Raw genomic sequence first — 24337 nt, 5'->3', positions numbered from 1 at the left:
GGGTAAATACAGTACAGCTTTAAAAGATTTGAAATTAAGACTTTCAGACTGTTAACTTAAAACTCCCTATGAAGGCTTCCCTTGTGGCACAGTGGTTGAGAGTCCACCTGCCAATGCAGGGGACACGGGTTCGTGCCCCGGTCCGGGAAGATCCCACATGCCACAGAGCAGCTGGGCCCGTGAGCCATGGCCGCTAAGCCTGCGCGTCCGGAGCCTGTGCTCTGCAACAGGAGAGGCCACAACAGTGAGAGGCCTGCGTAACGCAAAAAAAAACAGAAAAACAAAAAAAAAAAAACCAAACTCCCTATGAAATTCTTAACGTTCACCATATTCGCTATAAAACTTAAGGGAGCATCCCAACTCTGGAATTTGATGTAAAAAGAACTTCAGTGTGCATTTAAGTTTTCATTCGTGAAAAGAAACCATTTGGGAAATATTTTTATTACTGGAGGGGCAGAAAAGCTGAGACTTTAAGAAAGTTTTAGCTGACCTACTGATAAAAAAAAAAAAAGACTAAACAAATAAGAGTTTGATGCCTCCATTTCAGGGACTGATTTTATCAGTGTTGAAATAAATTTGGCATCACTATCTTGCTGTGACCTCAAGTGAACTCTATGTAACATCAGACACATTTGTACTTATTAGGATTACATGACTGCACCTAGAGATGAAAATTATTTGCTGTCAACCTATTGATCCATTGCGGGGCGGGGGCAGAGGAGAGGCATGGAATATGTGAATTGTAACCATCTCTTTTCAAAAATTGGACTATTTACCTGATCATTCATAACGATCATGGTGCGAGTGAAGAGATCATGATGAGTAATTATGCCAGTAAACCACTGGGTGGCAGAGTCTTGTCTATATACTCTCACTCTGTATCCATTCAAGGAATAAGGACCTTAAAAAAAACACACATCATACATGATTGAGTTCATGGATGAAACGGAAAAGTAATTTGGAACTTGATGTATGAACCTTCTAGTTGCCAAAACTTTACCATAAGCAACTAAAAATTTTGATTCCGGTGACAGGAAAAGCTGCCAAAGTCTTAAAACATGCAGAGACTGTTATCTGAATTTATAAATACAATACTAAAATGCCATATTGGTGTACTTTTGGATTAAACTCACTTTTTTAAATGATATCTATATATGTATACAGATATCCTTTAGAAAATAGGTAATAATAAAAGACATATATCTATATATATTTAAATATGTCTTAAAACAAAAGAGAATGGAGATAAAAATTTCTTCAATTCACAGGTACTAAAATGGTATCAAATACTTGAAAGTTTAATAAGAACTGTGGAGGGGGGGCTCTGGTGCACCTTATTAATATGATAGTGTTATACATTAACAATTTACAAAATGCTTTCACAATTTGCAGATGCTTATTCAATTTTTTTGAATCTTATTCAAAAACTCTCAGATATTTCCCTGTTTATAAAAATTAAGAAAGTGAGATTGATAGGTTAAATAAATTTTTAAGTGAAAGAGCTAGAACTGAATTTATTTTTCGGATTCCTAGATTGATGCCTTTTCTTCTACAGTTAAGACATTTAACATATCAATCAATGATTTAATGTTTGACTGTTTTAAAAAAAATCTATTCTAATATCAGTCTAAAATATAAATCAAATAACACATCTGTAGAAAGTATTCCATATTACCTGTAAATCAAACACATTCATACCTGTAATCTATTATACAAACTATAGTCTTAGAATTTTTAACTATGGAAGAAAAAGACTCCAAATTACTTTTTCTGAATGTAATATAGAAATAGCTTATAGAGTAACTCCAAATATGACCAATTTTCAATTCCCGTCAGCACACCATCTTAACTGTCTTGTTCTACCACCACACAGAATCTGGAGTCAGTCTCACGTAATTCTGCTTAGGATGGAAAGGATTACTGCCTTAATGATTTCACCTCTAAGAATATGACAAGGAAAAAAAAGTTACTTTAAAAAAATATTAGCCTGGCTTCTTCAATAAATAAATTGAAAGGAAAGGAAGAAAAAAGAGATAGATGGGTCATATCCACTAATCAATCTGTGGACATTTTTTGGATCCCAGGTTAAAAATAAATAAGTAAAATAAAAATCAATCCTATGAAAAATCAATGAAGACATTTATGAGACAAATGGAAACTTGAACCTGAGTATTCAGTATTTGGTATTAAGGAACTATTAATTTTTCAGCATAATAATGGTATGGTGGCTTTGTTTAAAAATAGAACACAGCAATGTCTGAAAATTGACAGAAATAAATGAGAGTACGGGTGGGGCAGAACCTACCAAGGTTTTATTTTACAGTTGTTGGAACCGGGGATAGAATATTTCCGGTGAACTTCCATGTGACTATTTCTCTGTATGCTTCAAATTCTCCAGATTAAAAGTTTAAAAAATATCTAGCCTAGGAAGAATTTAATAAGTAGATGATCTGCTGCTATAAAAACCCATACAAAGAAAGGCAGCCACAACTGAGATTATCTCTATTAATGCTTAAATTAAATGGCATGGAAGTTGAGGTTCAGATAAACATGGGAATTCAACAAAATTCCTTTTAGAAACATTCAAACAAATATCGATACTCCATGTATCCATGTCATATTGTTGCGGTTTCAGTTCAATTTCACAAGAAGCTTACATTTTCAATATATGATTTTACTGACAGGAAAAGAAATCACTAAGAATCATAAAATCTCACTGGTTTGAAGACAAACCTATAACTTACTTTTTAAAAAAAAAGGAAACAAAACTAAGACTAGTATTGTGGTCATTGCTGAGGAAGGCAAACTGAAATAGGCCACTTTTATCAGATACCAACAGCATTCTTCAAAGGAAATCAACTGTGGCTTTGGGCAACCCTCCACAGCAAACAATGCTTCCTTCTCCAGGAAGGACACACCTAAAGCATTCTGCAGTATGGAAATTTTCCTATTAACAAAACACCTGTGTGGTTATAATTTCATTTCAGGCATTCAGCTCAAATTAGTGGTGAAATTAGCTCAATAACTGGTGAAGTTACCAATTTCCTATTGAAATTTTTCTGATTTTGCTATTATTTTCCCTGGCCTGTATATAACTCAAAATATTAGACTGGGTCTTCTATTTGTATTGCATATAACTGAACAACCAAAATCAAACATGAGAAATTGCCCAGTTCCCAAAAAATATACATATATTAATGCATAACTTCAAAACAGTTACCTTGCATAAAAATCTCCTGAACCTTTTGTTCCTTTACCCAGACTTTCACTTCTTCCTGAAGTTGCGGGTTGTCCCTGAGAACTGGGTTTAGGCTGTCTATGTCGTCCTAGAATTATAGATTAAAAGAAAGGTCCATGTTACACTGTCCTAACATTAATGTTACCATCATTCCCTCCTGAACGTTCTAAGGACTGAAGAAAATTCCTTGATCTAAATGTATACAAAAACGCAAATTCATAAGTTATAGTTCATTAGCAGTAACATAACAACAGAGCCTAAGAAATTAATCCATGATAAGACAAAAATGCCTTAAGACAAAATTTGAAATTTACTCATTTCAAACCGTTTTGTTTGAACTGTTTGTTTTCTAACTGCAAGCCTTATACAAGTTTTCCTACTGCAAGCCTTATACAAATCACCTTTTAAAGGGTTTCACTGTTAGAAGCAATATACAAACCAAATAGCTTCAGGTCATCTAAGGTTGGTAGCAAACAAATCAAGGTGAATATTTTAGTGACAATATATAGATACATAGATGAGTTACCCTCTCCCCATAATACCTAAAACATTAGTTTTAAACTACAAGTCATTATCCACTGTCTTTTGATTTAAATTGATTTGATTTAAATGTCATCAAATTCAGTTCTACTCAAACTCATCTGACCAGTAACTTCACTGCTAAAAGTTTTATTTTTTCAAGCCAGTGTCAAAGCATCCAGGCAATTTAAATTACATTATTGATGGTATTATCCTCATAACAGGGTGGATCTAGACACAGAAACAACCGGTTCTCTCTCCTTGGAGATGTGAATCACACAGTCACATGGTTTCCCACAATCTGCTGGTCCCCCGCTGGACTCTCTGACATTCTGTTCTCTCTCAAAGCACCTCTGCTGCTCCTGCATTTGAGATCAGCGGCAGGAGCCCTAGAGTAGAGCTGGGAAGAACAACAAAGCAGCACTGTCAATTTGGCGGCCCTTTTAAAAGTGGACTAGCAGATCATGGAAACCAGTGAACAGAAAGGAGCTACATGAAGGGGATTTTATCTGGTGAATAAAAATAATTTGGCAATACAGAAAAGCCAGAAAGTGGCTGAAGAGTACAAAGAATCCCTAAACCAAGCAGGTCATACTTCATTCTTTTCTAAAGTTTATCCAAGTAAAGCACTTTCCTTCTCATCTTATCACTGCTTTAAGGAACTACTCTGTATTCTTGGAATAATATTGCAGTAAACACTCTGATATTTTGTTTATACTTAGTGAACACCAACAAACAGAAGTAAAGGCCTTTAAACTTATCAACTATGTTCTCCTTGGAAAATACAAAGAAATGCTGCTTTATAGTAGAAGGAAATACTAGAGTGGAAAAGTGTTATACAAAAAGTAGTTAAAAGTAGTTAAAATCTGTCATTTTGTCTTCCTTTTCGTAAAGAAACTTCCTAGCAATCCCTTTTCTCCACTCCACTTTAATGCACACTTAATCTCATTATTTGAGTAACAGAAAATACATGGTCAGACTCTAACCCTCTTGATGCACATCAGGTGACAGTCTAGTCCATGACAGACAAAACACAGGAAACTTTCTATTTCCCAAGGAAAACCATTACCATTTCCAGACAGTTCTGACAGATGCCAAGTTCTTTTAAAATCTTTCTCACTTTAACTTCCATACACAGGTCCAAGCTTAACTCTTTGGAGTCAAACAGAAGCCTAATCACTTTCTTACCTGACAGTCCTTCAAACATTTGAATTCTGGTTTTATGTTTCCACAACCTGAGTCTTCTCTAGTCTCAACACCCACCTTTCTCACAGTTGCTCTTCTTACTCTTATTCTAGACATTTAACTGGCTCGAAGAAGATGGGTACTTGTCTAGAAAACTACAATCTACAATCACAGGGGTGTCACAAGCTGACTTATATCAAATTTACTATAGTGTATTGCTCCCAAGCCTTTATATTCGGGGTGGGCGTGGGGAGGAGTAAAAGCAGCACTGCCAATACGTTGTAGACAAGTACAGGTATGATTTATAAAACCAGTTCCCTGTGTTGAAATTTTATAACTAAAGCTACTGAGATGTAAAATTTGCTCAACATTTCTATTTTATTTATTCAACAGGTTAAAATAATGAGCTACATTTCCAAGATCATTAGACAACAAGTATCTTCTCACCAATGACCCGCTCATTTCTAGGGAAAGAAAGCATACCATTAAAAGCTGATAATATCAGTCTACTCACTGAAATAACCTTACGTAAGTTAAAATTTCTATGTATCAATTTCCTCTCTATAAAGCAGGGTTAATAATATCTCTTTTCATATTAATAAGTACGTTTTTATAATATGATTTTTTAAATTTTACAGAAACTAGTCTTCTTAACACATTCAATTCTAAATTAACCATGGTACTGAATGACATGCATTACACGAAATTAATTAAAACCCATGAAAATTACCCCAATACAATGCCTGATTATGATAATCATATTGTTGCTGAAGCCTTCCTCTACACATAGTGCTTTGTAAGTTAGAGGTATTTCTGTTGAGTTGTGGTCATCGTTCCCATTTTAAAGAGGCTCACAAAAGGCTAAACGATCAAATCCTGTAAGAGCTGTTAGCAGGTAGCCAAATGAGGTTTTTTCCCCTATTTATTTACCTGAATAATGTTGTGATAGTGTAAAAAATCAGATACAAAGCTATAAGGCAGACTCACAGAGAAGAGCATCTGTTAATTAAAAACTAGTTACGAATGCTTACTATCTTTCACAGAATGCAACTAACAAACAAACTATGCCTTGAGCTTGTATGAGATTAAAAACAATTTACCTGCACCGTACTTTTCATTAACTGTAGTATAATCCCCCCCAATTTCATATTGTATAATTAAAATTATATGTATTCATTAATCCCCCCCCCAAATCACCCATGTAGTGAAGGAATAAGCACTCTCTGTGAATCTTCTCTTCTCCATAAACTCCATCCAATTTATCAATTACACTGCTAGTTATAACCTCCAGCAAATGACTAATGGGGAAAAAATCAGTTCAGCAAGATCTGTTGTACGAGAAACATAGAAAACATGGAAACGTGCTAAACGATGCCTTAAGTGAAGTTCTGGACTATATTTATTGTTCACTTGTGTGCTGTGCTTTTTCTCCTTTCGCAAAGACAAAGATTAGCTTTAATTGAACATTAGTGGAACCTTAATGTAAAGAATAATAAAGAAAACTAGCTAACATAATTGTGCGTTTACTATGACAGATACCACATTGGGTGCTTTCTGTACTATCAATTTTTGTAAAGCTCAGATTATCATACCCCTTTTACATGCTATACACAGAGAGGTCCATGGTTAAAGTCAGGATATGATGGAGAGACCTAGCATTTGAATCTAGTTCTGCGACTCTAAAGCTCAGTCTCTTTTCATCTATTCTCTGCTTCTCTTGAAGCACAATGAAGAGGCATAAATAATAGACTATTTACTGTCACTGCCTTTCAAAATTTGACACATTTCTTTATGTTATATGGAAGAGGTAAAAGGTAACATTATCTTAAGTCAGAATGGGTCAAAAGACATTAACATTAGGTGGAAGTTATCGTTCTACAACCTCACATTGGCTATGTGAAATTTCGCATATCAAAATAGTCTAAGACTCATCAAACAGAAAAGAGGATGTTAAACTCATGCAATCTTATAATCAGAAAGCATAGAAGAGAAGACAAATCACTTTGGCAACATGACTTAGTCATGACCTACAAATTCCCAAATGCTGTGTTTCTAGGTTAAACACCACCCTGAATTAAAAACTGATCATCGGAGATGATCAAAATACAGACTTTTTCTCGTATGTACAGAAGAATATGATGAAATCAAAAAGCAGCATTCCTCAAAATATCAATATAAAAGTTAAAATCAGGTTGGAATCTGTACTGTGACAGTAAGATTACTGTACTAACCTAATTTTCAAGCAATTCTCTACTTCATCGCAGTTCAAAGGGAAACAGTAACAAGTACAATAACATAAAAAATAAGATCTTAGTACTAAAATATTCAGATATTCCTGACTAGGTTTAATAAATAGCAATATTATTACAGTGCTCAAAGTATATGTAACACATTTTCTAAGATAATGAAGAACAATCTGCCTTACCATAATCAAGTGCTCCTTACTATTTCAACACATATTTTCTTTGTTACACATCCTCCGGATTTAAATACTGACTGAAGAGCCAGCAGAGGCATGAAATATGTAATAATATACTAGTTGTTAGTTTCTATCAAGATGACTGAGTTGACTGGCTTAATAATTTTAAGGGATTTGCTCTAAAGTCTTAACTGATGACTTTTAGGATACAAGAAATATAAAACTGGAGCAGTTTCTCTCCCTTTGGACAATATCTGATGGAGAATGACCTAATGCCTGCTTTCAAACTGATACTAAGTATGTCTTAGAATTTTCTTCCTCCTGCAATAAAGCCCTTGACCTCTGTGGTGACCATTTAAATGCAATTATATTACATAAATTCCCCTATAAAAATAACAGTTGATTTTATTTTTATAAGAGCTATCATAAAAGAAACTATCTGTATCTTGAAATGTCAGGCTGGGTGACTGAACATGCTTTGCCACACCACTCTGGCACAGTCATAATTTAAATTCATGCTTCAGCAAAACTACAAACGACTGCCTGTCCTTTAAATCCCTGGGGTTGCTAGCCAACAGTGAAAAACATGAATGTTAGGTCCATATAGGTCAAGAGTGACGCCAATTGCTATTATGCCAATTCTTGTATAACTTATTAAAGAACCCACTTTGTTAATAAGGCTTTACTAAGATAGGAAACTTATTAAGTCTGAGAGTTACCACAGAGGTCTTCAAAAAGCACAGTTGTCTAAACCATCTGCAGTTTAATTAAATGCAACTACCACTGAGGGTTTCCATATATTTTCAAGATTTAAAGCAAGAGTTGGCAAACTGTTCCTCTAAAAGGCCGAAGAGTAAAAACATTAGGCTTTGCAGGTCATAACATCTCTCTCACAACAGCTCAACTCTGCTACTGTAGTTGCCAAAAGCAGCCAAACAATACCATAAAAAATATATAAATGAATGGGCATGGCTGTGTTCCAATAAAGTTTGTTTATCGGCATTATCTGAATTTCACAGATTGTTCAGGTGTCATGACATTATTCTTCTTTTGAGTTTTTTTCAACTGTTTAAAAATGTAAAAGGCCTTATAAAAAATGGGAGGCTGGTTTGATTTGGCCTGTGGTCACTGCCTACCCATGATTTGAAAGAACAAATAAAATACTATTACAAAGCAAGATCAAAAACTTCTAATCAATGCAATGCAATTCATTGGCAAATTGCAAACTTTATTTCCATAAATGGCTGCATATTCATAAGCATAGGAAAATACACCAATTACCAAATCCTTTTCATTATTAGAGAAAAAATATTTTAAGATAAATCACTTTTTAAGGTTTTCACAGGCTTTAATTTTTTAAGGCTTTTCATCAGTTTCCCTGATACATTCCTGTACCATGTTTAGCTCTCCAAATATAATAATGACTTGATTTTAGTGTAGAAAAATTACCCACTTTGAAAGATAAGATTTACTCCTTTGGGTCAATGAGAATTATACTCATATACAGAGGTTGGTACTATCCACCTCTCTGGACTCCATAGTAGGGTAAAAATAGGAACATGCATTAAAAAAGAAGAAATTTTCTAAAGACTATGTTCCAACATTAATCCTATGGTTCTTATATCTGAAGTTAAGACTGAAAACTGAGTATTTTCTCCATGATAAGGTAATTTAACATAATCTCATTTATACTATCTCCTAAGGAAAACAGATATTCATTTAAAAAGCAAACAAACAAAACAAACAAACAAAAACGGGGGGAGGGGAGGATCCAAACAGGGAGACAAATACAGAGTAATTTCTTTGCTTCTCTACTTCCTCCAAGGGCTGACCTTGTGACACTCTGAAAAAGAAACCAATTAGGGTTGAAGAGGAAGAAAACGCACAACCACATCCTGCCACAAAATTGTCTCCAAATATTACTGGGAGAAATGATCAATATATTTCAAATATTTTACCTGATATTCTCTATTACATAAGATTAATGCTATGTTGTCTCTAAATGTTCCTAACATAATTCTAAACTTGTACTGTCAATTTTGGTGACTTGATTCTTCACAACACATTATATGATAAAACCTAAAAATTTCCAGATTTCTCATTATTGCTAAAATTTTAAGTTTTAGATAGAATTTTAAATTATTATAATTTATTTAGGATCTGATTCCCTGTATATAAACCAAACATCAATATTTTAGAGTCAAGAGTACTGGACACTTTTATACTTATTCACACTAAACTAAAACTCTGGAGGAAAAAAAAAGCTCTGTCTCACCGTTCTTCAAGAACCACCAAATTTAAATGTATTCCAGTTTTTCTGTTAATCAGATTGGAAAAGTTAAAAAATTTATGACATCATTCATGGGAGAGGAAAAAACCTTTTCTGAAAGTCAGTTTGACTATACATCCTATTCTTTTAAACAATGAATGTTTCTGCAACTCATTTTAGCTCACAAGAACTTGTAGAAAATAGGTGAATGATATCAGTGTAACACAGTAGTACTGCTGGTTCATATACCATTTATTTATTTATTTTTGCACTACCTAGTATGAGCAGCTGAATACTAAGTATAAAAATAAAGCTGAGGGCTTCCCTGGTGGCGCAGTGGTTGAGAGTCTGCCTGCTGATGCAGGAGACACGGGTTTGTGCCCCGGTCCGGGAAGATCCCACATGCCGCGGAGCGGCTGGGCCCGTGAGCCATGGCCACTGAGCCTGCGCGTCCGGAGCCTGTGCTCCGCAACGGGAGAGGCCACAACAGTGAGAGGCCCACGTACCGCAAAAAAAATAAATAAATTAAATAAATAAAGCTGAACAAAGCACTAGACATGATAGCCATCCATTCCACTTAATTCTTTGTTTAATGTAACTGCATGCTGACTTAGAAGTTCATATTGATTAGACTGCCCCAATTTTCTTTTATTTTGCTTTTGACTCCATAATCCAGCAATCTCAATCCTTCCTTACATATTCTTAATATCAAGCAAATGTCCCCCTTTCTCTCCCCCTTTCTATATTTGCCTAACTTTATTAGAAATGTCTTTTTAAAGTCTACTATTTTTATAGGATTATTACTGTTTGTGGTAGTACTCTCATTAAAATTTTGCATAAGCTTTGAACAATCTACTCCAAAGCTATTTTTCTCAAAATCTTTTTCATTGTACATTAGGTTTTTCATAGTTTTAATATCTTAAAATACATACTCTTCTACCCAACACTGAACTTTTGACTAATCTAAACAAATAAATGAATAACAAAACAAATTAATGCATATACAAGAAAGGTCTCTCTGTTTTAAAATAGAAAAGTTTTTTAGTTGATCATATACTCACACAATAGACTACAACAGTCAGTAAAATGATTATGTAAGCACAAACTTAGTGACACAGAAAGAAGCTAATGACACAGAAACAAAAAAGAGTAATTTTAAAACTTCTCCACATATGTAATTTTTAAAGACAAACATATTACAATTTTGTACATAATTAAAAGCAATAGATAAGTAAGTCCTGCGTATATATAATTTCATAATTCCTGGTTGATTTTGGTTAATTCAGATGAGTGGTATCCTCCCGTTTCAACACAGCTTAAATATATCCTAAATTGACTGCATATGATGAATGAAACGAATCTATTTTCAGCCTTTAAAAAGTATCCATTTAATAAGCATATTTACTTGACAGTGTAAACAATAAAAAAACTTAAACTTTAATTGACAGAAGAGGTTAACACTTCACAAATGTTAACCTCATCTAATCCTAACAAACCCTTTGCTAGTCTGATATTATTCTCTCCATATTATAGATGAAGAAACATTCAAAGATTAAGTAATTTGACCCCAAATCACATGGCTGGAAGGTAAATTAGCAAGTGTCTGCATAATGTCAAAGCCCTTCCCACAAAACCGTTTTCCAACCCAGGCACTGGCAGAATTAAAAATCTGAATACTCTCTACTGGGTTTTCAATATTTTACTTATGATATTAGTGACATGACCACAGAAAGTGAAAGGAAACCCAATTAACCAAATTATTTTATTGTTAAATATGGAAAATGATGTTTGCTAAGATAAAGTCAGTTCACAGGAATATAGTATTCCAAAATTTGGAAAGGACATCATAAACAACAAAAACTCTATAATTTATCAGATATAAGTAACTTATCAGATCTCAGATGGGATTTTGGAATGGGATATACTATATTAATATAAACATCCTATTACATCAATTCATAAGAAAGCGACTACTTATGTTGCATGGTTTTTATTTGTTCAGTTATACCAAGGTTAAAGAAAAAGCTAACTAGATTACTTTTACTATATTAATTAAAAACAACAACCATTTGGGTTTCTCTGCTAATCTCCCAACTGAATGAAATTGACCTTTTAAAAATATTCTCCTGAATACTCTTTATGCAGACTTGTAATATTTCTGCATTTTAAACTACAACTCGCTAAGTGTCCTTGCCTGTCAGAATTACCACAGAGCAAAAATCAGAACAACAATTAAGTAAAACTTTTAAAACCACTTGAAGGGAAATGTGTTTCCTTCTAAAGCCACATGTTAATATTCTTCGTGGTATCTTTAATAATAGTTTTGAACTTTTCATGGCAGTTCAAAAGTCTGGAAGGCAATTTTTCTTTCAAGCTATTTAAAAGCATGGTTTTTACACAGTTGAGTCATCATGAGTTCAACCTATTGAGTCACCTGCTTACAGCATCTGCCAACCACAATTTACTAACTACAGTTTCCTCAAACTTACAAACTGAACAAACTCAGGAAGGCCTGGGATCTGTTAATGTTTTCCAAAGGAGCAACTGAAAATATTCTTTCAGAACAGCCGAAGTTTAAGAAAATAAAACAACAAAAAAGCAACTTCCTTGCTCTTGATGAGCCCTCCACCTATGGCAGTCTCACCCTACCTTGTGAAGAGGGAGAGAAGGAGCTCAACCTAAGAAGGAAATAAAATTATATGCTTGCATAATATTTTTTGGAAAGTAATCTACTAAAAGTAATCCCTAGTCAACGACTATTCTGATCATAGAGTGAACATTTATTTTTAAAATATAAAATGCAAGGGATATAATTTCAAAATTAATACCATGCCATACACGTTCTGGGGCTGATTTTCACTATTTTCACTATTTCCAATATACTGCTATGGAAATGATACACCTATAAACTTGAGAACTATTATACCATACTTCTCTTTTCTCAGAAAGAATGAATACAATCTAGTCCAAGTTGAAATAATCAACAAATCCTGTAACTTGACAGACTTGGATCTTCCAAGTGACTTAGTCTTTTATCATATGACCCCAAGTAAAGTATCTGTTCCTCTCATTGAGTCTAGAGCAAATGCAAATACATGACAAATGTGTTAAGTTATTCAGAGAAAAGGAGGGAGTTAAAACTACAACTCAAAAGTATCAAAATACTAGAACATCTTAATTACCTAGGGCTGTTAAGGAAGATAGTATGCATAATGTACTTTACCAAGATTTCCAATCACTGCTTTGCTATTCCTAAAAGGGTAAGTTTAACTTACTTAGAAAATCTAATTAGAAAAAAGAGAACATATACTGAGACATGCCAAATGCTTATTACAGTTTATATCCAAAAGAGAGCAAGTTTTTAAAATAACTTACAGAAATAAGAAAATTTATCAAAATCCTACTAATTCTGAAAATATTTCTAGAGTTCTTTCATTAAATAACATATTAAACACAATTTTGGTTTTTTTCAATACTCACAGATATCATTATTGATTACTATGTTATGATATAGTCATAATTATCGATTGATATAAAGGATTATTGCCTCTACACCAAACTGTCCCAGAAAGACAAAAGTTGAGTTGTAACTACGTTTTAGTTTCTTTTGTAACCTCTTGTGCTATCAAGCTCCCAAACTACCATCATCATACTTTTTAAAATTCTGATTTTGACCTTTCATTTGCTATGGTAGAGGAAACCAGATTAGATAATTTGTTGGAATTATGTTTGAAACAGTCTCTAAGTGTGGGGCTAAGAGCTCCTCCTTTGAGTTAAACATATTAGAAATATATTTCATTCAACAAGATTTTTGAATACCAACTATAAAATTACTATGCTAGGAGACTGGAAATACATATAAGAGTTTCTGCCCTTGAGGATCTTGTAGCCTGTAGGAACGGGGACTAATACACAAATCACTGCAATACAGATTATACAGAGTTTTACATATAATACAGTGGTGAGAAAAAAAAGGTGGGGAAAGATAATCTAGTTAGATATATCAGGAAAGGATCACAGAAAAGGATATCTGAGTTGGGACTTGAGGAAAGCATGGATGGGTACCTAGATTCTTGAGTTGAAACTTCAAAAATGCAAGGGCACCTACCAGGCTATGGTAGAGCAGAAAAGAAGGGCTTTTAAGACAGGGTGAAATACATGTGCAGACATACATAGACGTAGATATATGAAACAGTATGGCCTGTGTGGAGAACTCTAAGTACAATGACATAGATTGAATGAGGACAAGGGACTGGGTGAGCAGAGAGACCCTACTTGGAGAGCTCTCTAATAGTCTAGCCAAACGAGGATGGAAGCCTTACAACAGAGATGAGGAGGAGGGGACGGACATATGCAATGTTAAGCTATTTTTGGAGGTCAACAAGGGCAAGAGAGGAACCTAAAACACTCCCGGCTGTTGATCTGAGTAACAAAACGGGGTAGATACAGTTACACCATTAGCCAGGATACAGAATGATTAGGAAGAAAGACAAGGTTTGAGTTAACACAGTCGGCAGTAGAAAATATGGGTTTCACCTTCTCAATGACATCCACAGGGACCACAATACTCTAGCCTGCCTCTCCCTTCTCCATGCCTAATTGCTCTTACTCTGCTTTACTTTTCCTTTTGGCCTAGCAGTAATTAAACCATCTATCATACTGTACCACTTAATTATTACTATATTTATTATCTACTGTGCCTCTTCTAGAATTTAAGCTCCAAGGGGACACGAATTTTTGTCTAAACAATGCCAGGCATATAGAAGATGCTAAATCAAGATGTTAAATGAATGACAGTGTAGCAAGGAAGTCTGGACTAGAGTTACAGATTCAGAAGACAGGGTTTTTAAATGATAGTGAAAGCAACTGGAAATATGACACTGCTTAGGATGAGTAGTGAAAAGAGAAGACATCAAAAAGGAAGACTGTGGAAAACCACCCACCATTAAATCTGCAGAAACCTTTTCAGGGAAACCTGAAAAGAGATGTCACAGAAGCAGTTAAGAATAAAAGAATATCCAAGACAGTGATCCTCAGTGTTAAATGCAACGGTCCAGTAGGATAGGAATGGGGACTGGAATAATATGTTTGATATTTAAGAGATTATTAGTGATCTTAACAACACTAACATTAGTTTTGTGGGAGTGGAACTGAATTTTTAAATTTACTTTTGCTTGGGACTACCCTGCCAGTCTAATGGCGAAGACCCCACGCTCCCAATGCAGGGACTACTGGGGGGGGGGGGGGGGTTGGGGAGGAGGGGAGGGGGGAGAGAGAGGGAGGGAGGGAAAGAGGGAGAGGAATAAATAAATAAATAAATTTACTTTTGCTTAATTTAAATTTAAATAGCCACATGACTAGTTGGCCACCAATAATGGGCAGCACATTTTCATGGGGTAAAAGTGGAGAAAATAAATAGGACTATTCCAAGATAAGAAATTAAAAGGTAGATGTGACAGTAAGACAAAAATCATAAGAGGGTTAAGGTGGTGGTTAAGAATGACTGAAATAATGTATCACAGGAGAGATATCTTGGCTGGAAATCAAATGAAGAGAAAAGTAGCAGAATGTAGGAAATTCACCAATTATGTGACCACTGCCAATTATGTGACCACTGGTGAGGTGGTAAGGTCTGTGAATGACATCTATTTTGTGCTGAAGGTTTAAAAAACAATCACTTTGAATAGGCTTCATGAAGCTACACGTATCATGAACTGAGATTTACCCAACCAGACCTATTTATTTTCTGAACTCCTATCATATTTATTCTATTTATCACAAAAATTTTATAGGGTACAAAGTTTTTTCCTACACATTATCTCATAGACAATGGCAACACCATCATGAAACAGGCATCACATAGCTAACTTTAAAGATAAAAAAATAAAAAATTGTTAAGTGCTTATACGTCTTGCTTAATATTTCAGACAGTAAGCAGCAGAGTTGGGATCTGAGTCCAAGTTGGCCTATTCTACTACCAAATTCTGATATTTTAATAGATGTAAACTTTTGCCTCCCTTCAAAGAGCCAAAATTCCCTAAGAATATAAATTTTATATATGTGTACTTACGTGTATGACTAGATATCTTAAAACAGAATCTCAGTAAATTTGGCAACTTATTCTTTAAACTGTTGTGTGCTGATTTTCATTCTTCTCTCTATATTTTTTCATTTGATTAATTTGTAAACTATTTTTGATTTTAATAATATTTGCACTAATCAGACACTGTTAAGTCCTTGGAGTTTGGGGCCAAAGGCAGAGCTACCAAGCTGTGCCATCATTCAAACTGAACTCATAAAAAATTTAAGTACAAAGCTGTACTTATACCTATAATGTGGAACAAGACAGAATGGGAAAGAGATACCTTGTAGTGATCAAGATCAATAAAAACTAATTAGTAGTTCAGCCTGCTCCTTTACAGTGCTGGTAGGGAACATCATTAATTAACTACACACCCTTGGCCAGAACAGGGCATCACAATCCTTTGCAACATTAACAACATGCCAGTTAGACTCTTCCAACTGATACAAGTGTGCCTAACTGATATAACATAAATGCAATAAATTTTAAGAAAATTTCTCAACAATGGGCTTTGTTAAGCATTGGAATGAATTGTTAATATATGATGGAACTTAATTCCTTGAAAATAGGAGTGAATGTGGGAGAGACAACATAAAACCTCATCCCTCTGAGGTCCTTCAGATACTGCATTTTTGTAAGACTGTACAATGTCTTAAAGGCCTTTAAGCTTGAAGACTCTACACGAGGAGGCCTTATATATCCAGGCCTTACTCATTCACGTTATACAGAATTTTCTATTTCCCCAAATGGCTACTCTATAAATGGCAGAGGGGAGAAGGGTTATTAACGGGAAACAATAACATGTCATTTCTATGTAGAGTACCTGACTTCCAGGCAAAGAACATCTAGAGAAGCACTGAATAAATATAATTTTTAAATGCCTTATTATTTTACATACTTATAGACTTGCAATATATAGGTATCCCTATATAAGTACAAATACGATGGAAAGATATTAACCATTTAAAATTAATAACCTTTATCAAATAACTAGGTCTAAAGATCTCCAAGAATGTGAGTGATATAAGAATTTGGTCTGGAATGAGACTGAACTGGTAGAGGATTACGATTAGCCAGGACAAAAACCTCACAGTATCAAGACTCAAGAGGAGGCAGAGCTTTGTAACACTGAGAAAGGAATGATGCCTCTTCACCTTTAGGGTGCTCAGAGAATCTGGCAGGCCACTGCTTGCTGACCACTTCTAAGTTGACTTGACAAGACTGCTTTGAAGGCTTCCACTTTTCTAGGTGTCTTAATTTATATTCCAATAGCTCTAAATAAAGTGGCGGAGGGCACTGGAACTGTGTGGAGATGTTTTTTCCCACTAACATAATAACTAGGAAGCGGTGCTAAAGGCATTTAACTGTTGGAAAGCCTGGAATGCCCACCATCCTACAGTTCACTATAAAACAAAGAACCAAATAGTACCTGTGACCGTTAATTTTACTTATCAATTTGGGTAGACTATGGTACCCAGTTGTTTGGTCAAACGTCAGTCTAGGTGTTGCTGTGAAGGTGTTTTTCAATCAGAAGAAGACTATGAGTAAAGGAGATTACCCTCTACAGTGTGCATGGGCTTCATTCTATCAGGTGAAGGCCTTAAGAAAAAAGAATGAGGTCCTCCAAAGAGGAAAGCATTTTGCCTTCAGAGTCAACGTCAACTCCTGCCAAAATTTCCACTGTGGGTGTGTCCTGTGTATTTCAGAATCCCTAGCCCCCACAACTGCATGAGTCAATTCCTTAAAACTCCTCCCCCATCCCCTTTCTCTCTACACACATACTTGTATACACACACATACCCTATGGTTTTGTTTCCCTGGAGAATCCTAACACGGTACCCTATTGTGAAACATTATTAGCTTTCCTTATCTCTTTCCCATCTTCTAAACCCTTGCCTTCTAAGAAAAAGTAAAACCAAAAAAAGAGAAACAGGCAAATCGCTGGTATTACTACATCAGTTGATTCCACAGTACAGAACACTATAAACATACCTCTACTTTAGAACTTTTAGCACATTGCCATAATTATATTTAAATCTCTCCCCCTGGCATGAAAGAGAACCAAGTATTTTATCTGTCTTTAAATTCCCAGTAGCTAGCAAAGTAACTGGCACAAATCAGTAAATGAATGACTGTATGTTACATTTCAACAATCACTGAACTTTTTCCCTTGCATCTTAAAAACATAGCTTCTCTAAAAGGCAGGTCTACGTCTAATAATTTAATGACAGGAATTATACTCCAAACACTGACAAGTGCTTCAGAAAATGTCAACAGTTAAGCAGAACAGTATATTTTAAAGTGATTTATCTTTAGGGTTAACCATCATTTGGACAAATTATGCAGTTGTAGAAAAGTGGAGAAGACACATACCTCAAGTAATCAAAATAGACATATACAATAAAAGAATAAAATACAGCCCAGAAATAAATTTTAGAGTAAATGGTCAACTGATTTCCAACAAGGGTGACAAGACTATTCAATGCGGAAAGGACAAATGGGGCTTGGAAACTTGGATATCCACAAACAGAAGAATTAAATTGGATTTTTACCTTATACTATCTAAAACATTAATTTAAAACAGGTCAATGACTTAAACGTAAGAATTAAAACTACAAAACTCTCGGGACATTTTTCATGATGTTGGAGTTGGTAATAATTTCTCAGATATGATACTAAAAGCATAGGCAATGAATAGCTACTATTAAGGAAATGAAAAATAACAAGTGTGCTCACAGATATAGAGAAACTGGAACCCTGCTGGTGGGAATGTAAAATGGTGCAGAGCCTGTGGAAAACTGTTTGGCTGTTCCTTAAAAAGTAAAACATAGATTTCCATATGCTCTAGCAATCCCATTCTTAGGTATACTCCCGTAAGAAGTGAAAGGTAGGACTCAAATATTTGTACACCATTATTCACAACAGCATTATTCACAACAGTTAAGAGGTGGAAACAACCCAAATGTCCATCAACATATGAATGGATAAACAAAATGCGACAAATACATACAATGGAATATTATTCAGCCATAAAAAGGAATGAACTGCTGACACATGCTACACAGGTGAATCTTAAAGACATACTATTAAGTGAAATAAGTCAGTCACAAAAAGGACAAATATTGTAGGATTCCATTTATATTAGGTATTTAGAATAGGCAAACAAAGTATAGACCAAGAACAGAGAAGTTACCAGGGGCTGGGAAGAATAGGGTACTGGGAAATGGGGAGTTATTGTTTAATGAATGAAGAGTTTCTATTTGGGATGATGAAAAAGTTCTGAAAATGGACAGTGGTGATGGCTGTACAACACTGTGAATGTACTTAATGCCACTGAATTGTACACGTAAATGGTTAAAATGGTTTTACTGTTACCTTCTTTTAAACAAATGCCCGTTATTCCTCTACTCCAAATGGACAGTGAGGGTTGAAGTCAATCACATGGTTGACTCAACTAAAAAACTGTTAAAATGTCTCTGACTAGTCACCATTCCATCTTCACAGGAAAGGTAGGTGGGTTAGAGTTTATGTAAGTGGACCATCCAACACCCATTCTGCTTATTCACTGCATCTCATGCACTTAACCAGCCCTGCTGTCTTAGTGGCTTAGCTAATTTATATTCATCCTGAGACAATTTAGGGGGTCACCTATTCTAAGGACAGGGACATCCTCTACTTCTCCCACAACCAGGGAAGATTCCTTATACCTCTCTGGTGTCCGCTACGTACTATCTTTTGCCTACATTTACATTTGTATTTTTCCATGTGCTTCCACCATTAGATTATAAACTCTCTGAGTAGTGTATTTGTATGCTTGAATACAACACAGCAGGCCCTCAAACATATGAATAAAGAGCCCCCAAACGTTATTTTATTGACTAAGGGCTAGTGCTGTTTTGCCTTTAGTCTGAAGCCCAGAAAGACTTGGATTTTAGAGACAGTCCTTTTAACAAGAGGCTAAAAGGGCTTTGTTTTAAAGTATTGCTTTTCAATTTTAACTTTGAACAAATCTTTGAGCAAAACAGAGAAAACTAGGCAGCTGAGAAAAGTGGGAGAGAGCAAAACATCTTAATCTGTTTGGATTCTTGCCTAGGGAACAAGTGAGTCTGAAAATGATGCACAGATTTGGGGTACAGCTTGATGCCAGTATTTGAAAAGTCTAGGGAGATTGTGCAGGCAATAAAATTAAGGAAAAATTTAATCTTATATTTAGAAAAGATGTCAACCCTAAGAAAAATAACAAAGTGCCAAACAAAAGAATGATGTGCAAATAAGAGATGTTTCCTGTTTGATAGCGCACAAAGGCAGGGTGGCATAGCAGAAAAAACATCTTGGAATCTAAAGTTTTTGGTTCAAGTTCTGTTTAGGCTACCACTAGCTGTGTGAACCTAGATGCCAAATCACAACTTCCCTAAACCTCGCTTTCTTTGCCTGTAAAAATTGCTATCACATATTCTCTCCCTTCCTCATATTTCTTCCTTCTTCTCTTTTCAGCCTCTCATCCTCCTACACTCCCACCCCTAGTTTACCAATTAACACAAATATTAGACTTAAAAGGTCCTGCGAAGGAGGGAGAGCTGGTGGGCGAATTGACACTGACACACAAAAGTCACGTGGAAACTAGTATTATGAGAAGCAAAACCTATGATTAAGCAGAAAAACCTGTCTGCAGAAAGAAGACTGAGGAAGGGGGTGAGAAGAAATATGTAACTTGAGTTCCTGACCTTCTAGTTCCTAACTCCATTCCAAGTAAGGTTCAGCTGTACTTTTCTGCAGTGGATGTCCATGACATTTCCTGTTGTATCTTTTTAACAGGCCCACCACTCCCTTTTAAAAATTAAATCTAGTTTAAATGGGTTTCCATTTCTGCCACCTAGCCATTGTAAGTTAGACTTCTCAAAGACTTGTGTGAATTAAATAAATTCATATATGTACCCTGAAAGCATTATATGTAATTAAGATAATAATATAATCTGTTTTCCTCATAAAGTAAACATAAGAATTAACTAAAATAATGCACTTGGAAATATTTTGGAAAATGTTGAACCTTATAAATGTAAAATATTAACAGCACACTGAGAAATAAAATTTTGACTTTGGGATTTTTAAATAAAAGGGCTGTGCTTTAGTAAGAATTCCCGGTTGGGCAAAAGGAATAAGTAAATAGTATCAACCTATTTTGATTGGCAGAAAGAAATTGGCAGAAATCTTTCTCAATGATAACTAAGTGATGGCTTAGAATCTTTGGAATCTGATGTCTACAAGCATAATTTCACATATTTTAAATTCATAACAGCAGCCACAAAAAATTAAAAAGGGACTGGCAGATTTTTCAGCATATGATCATAGCAGATTTGTGACCAGGAGAGAACTATCGCAGACTGTGACTTATAAATGTTTTTAATCTGAATATTGCAGAACAGCTCATACGTGAGCCAAATTTCAGTCAAAATAACATGTTCCTGAACTTCATGAATATATTTTCAACACACCAAGTTTTGCAACCAATTTTTACAAATGAAGAACTCCCTTTTTAATAGCAGCAGACAATACACATCGGCATACCCGATTTGTAGGACCTTAAGCACGTTTCACAACTTTTTTTGAAATTATGGCAATAAAGAATCATGCAGGCAGGGGGGAGATAACAGTATTTAAACAAGATGCAGAGCAAAATTACTGAATATTAAAACATGATGTACCAATTTAAAATTTTTAAAAAGCCTACTTAAATAAGGAAGTAACAATGATTCTGTTTTAGCTTCTGGTTCTGCTTTTCTTGTAGTCCATTCTACTTTCTAGGCTTCAGCTTGGCTCCACTACTGCAAGCTGTCACTTTTGACTAGAAATGGAATAAAGCCAAGCACTACACAATAGCAGCTTCCTGCTCTGGCCTCATCTCCTAGACCACCCCCCAGGCCAATGCCTGCCCACAGATGCTGATCCTACCAAGCCAATATTCCACCAGCAATCAGTTCACAGCTATGGCTATGATCCTGTATTTTTTATACTCTTGGCACAGTGTATATCCTACAATCTCACAGTTCTCATTTTTACTGACATTATGGCAACAAGGCACCTCTAATTTCAATCAAATGCTAATATGAAGGCAAAGTGAAATGCACACAAAAACTCATGGACTAACTGAGAACGTGCTCAACTCTGTCAAAATATAATTCAGAAACAGATACAGAAAAATACAGAATAGAAAGAAAGCTCTCAGTAGGTACTATTAATCCAAACAATCCTGTTATTCCAGTTTTGCATAATTTCGATTTGCATCTGGCACTGCCTGGCTTAATAGTTCTCTCTTTTCAGATAAACCTAGATTTAGGTTGAATGTCTTTTATCCCTGAGACTAATATCATTAGCCAGGGACTAACTTGATCAGGTTAATGTTCATCAGAAATATTTGTTTTCCCACACTGAGCAAGTTCACAGAATTATGGCTTTAAATGTTGGAAAGGAACTTCAAAGGTCATTTAGACCAACTCTTATTCAATGCTAAGAGGACTTCCAAACTGTAGTACTACATCCTCATGGCCTCCCTCCAGAGCCAAACAAAGAAAAACAATTCTGTAATTTGCTGCATATCACTTATACTTCTTGAGATAAAAATAACTATCACAGCAAGTAGAGCTTATGCCTTTCCCCACGGGGAAAAAAGGTAAGGATGTGTTGTGGAGAGTAATCCCACAATAGGGTTCTGCATCTTTTCTAATATCATTTTCTTAAAACAGGAGTTTAAGAAGTCACTGAGGAATCTTATCTAAATATACTTTTTAAAAAGGGGGAGAGGGAAGAAGAAATACTACTACAAAGACATGTTCTGTTACACAGTGACCATGGCTTGTACCAACACCGAAAAAGTTTATCTAGCACCAGCTGCAGAAGGAATGGTGAGAGTTCCAGAGAAGACAAATAAAACAGATTGTTAAAAGAGGCGCAGATGGTGGCAGAGAAATGTCCAATGGCTGCATATGGTAAGAAGAGAAAGGAGTTTCAAATATCTACCACAAAGGTTTAAGACTCCATCTATAAAAAGGGAGATTTAGAGCATGTCTAAATAGCAGTGACCTTCTATTGAGCAGTTTCTATGTAGTAATAAGCTCATTTTAAATGTGTCATTCACTTAATCTTTCTAACTCTGAGATGCATAGTATATTAATCTTATAGATGAGGAAACCAATTATTGAGCATGCTTTAGACTTTCCCAATGTCACATAGCTAGCAAACGGCAAAGCTAGGATTTGAAACCGTATCTGCATGAATTGACTTCAAAATTCATAGCTAGGCTGATTATCTAAGACAAAAGATGCCATCAATTAGCTCCTTCTGATATAGTACAATAACCAGATGTCACTGTTATGTAGAAAATTTTGTTTTTGTTATTCTCTTGCTTCAAAGCTTCCAACGATTCATAGGGCCTACAAGATAAAAGTCACTTAGTAACCGTACTTAGCAATCCTTTTCCTCTTTTATCTGACCCCACAATACTTACTTCTCTGGTATGATGTCTATATTCAAAACCAAACTCTCTTCTCTAGCTAGACTGATATTCTACTGACCCCTAAATCTACCTCATCATTGATCACGCAATCCTTTCTGCTAAATGTCTACCTCACTCTCCCTATCTTTCACTTCCATCTCCATTCAGAAGAATCCCATTCAAGTTTTACCCTCTTCATGATACTTCTTTATACCATTTCAATCTCTGCTAGCTTCTTTCTTTTGTATTCCTTAAGTCTTTACTATGCATTTTTGGCTCCTTAAATCAAACCTATTTCAAGGACATTTTTAAAAATCTAAGTTGTTATCATGGATTATAAACTCTTTGGAAACTAATAAGGACTATGACTTATACTTTTATTTTTTTAATTTATTTTTTTGGCCACACAGTGCGGCCTGTGGGAATCTTAGTTCCCATGCAGGATCTTAGTTCCCTGACCAGGGATTGAGCCTGTGCCCGCTGCAGTCGAAGCAGAGTCTTAACCACTGGACCACCGAGGAAGTCCCTTTATCAACTTTTTAAAACCATCAAGCACCTAAGCAGGATGCTATGAATAGGGAAACCACATAATTTAAATAACTGCTAAATGAATGAAGTCAGTTGGGATGTTTCTAACACCAGACATTTAAAAATTTCAAGGGTAAGTCAAAGGGAAGTAGAGTCTGAGCATAAAACTGCCATTTAAACACTCCTTTCTGGGAAAAAAAAAAAAATCAAGTGAGTTAACAGTAAGTGGAGCTTCTGTTCTGAGCCCATCTCTCCCCACCTCAACTCAGGAGCAGAAGCTCTCAGTCTCCAGGGTGGGGTGTGAGCACACTCCACTCCCATATCCTAATAGGAGGTGTACTTCCGTTATTTCTTATAAGTACCTATCTCTCAATACCAAGTTCAGTTATCATTACAAAACAACAAACAAAAACCCACCAATTTCTATCATAAAAATAAAACAACAGTTTTCTAGGCAGTTTCTGAAAGTCAATTTATTTTTTTCTTTTAGTAAAATTAATGAGGGAGCAGTAATTTGACACCAGAAAGAACAAATCTGAGAGTAATTCTGGGACAGAAACATTTACCTAACTACATAAATCCTGTACCAGGTCAAATTCTCATTTCCT

At 35.2% G+C, this 24337-nt stretch overlaps 1 protein-coding gene across 8 annotated transcripts in view; it reads right to left on the bottom strand.

Annotated features, from left to right (window-relative positions):
- Window positions 1-24337, bottom strand: part of JMJD1C (jumonji domain containing 1C) — a 305879-nt gene that overhangs the window by 41941 nt on the left and 239601 nt on the right. For 6 of the 8 annotated variants that reach the window (XM_067710825.1, XM_067710826.1, XM_067710828.1 and 3 more), the window contains 2 exons: window positions 3221-3326; window positions 777-901 (listed from right to left, as the gene is read on the bottom strand). In XM_067710825.1, coding sequence (XP_067566926.1) covers window positions 777-901; window positions 3221-3227 — 132 coding nt within the window. In that variant the 5' untranslated portion in view covers window positions 3228-3326. Of the gene's footprint in view, window positions 1-776; window positions 902-3220; window positions 3327-3953; window positions 3988-24337 lie in introns of those variants that run through there. The other 2 variants (XM_067710824.1, XM_067710827.1) reach the window with 2 other exon arrangements.

The sequence above is a fragment of the Pseudorca crassidens genome, chromosome 16 (assembly GCF_039906515.1).
Source record: "Pseudorca crassidens isolate mPseCra1 chromosome 16, mPseCra1.hap1, whole genome shotgun sequence".
NCBI classification, from domain to species: domain Eukaryota; kingdom Metazoa; phylum Chordata; class Mammalia; order Artiodactyla; family Delphinidae; genus Pseudorca; species Pseudorca crassidens.
This window is presented reverse-complemented; position numbering and strand designations above follow the sequence as displayed.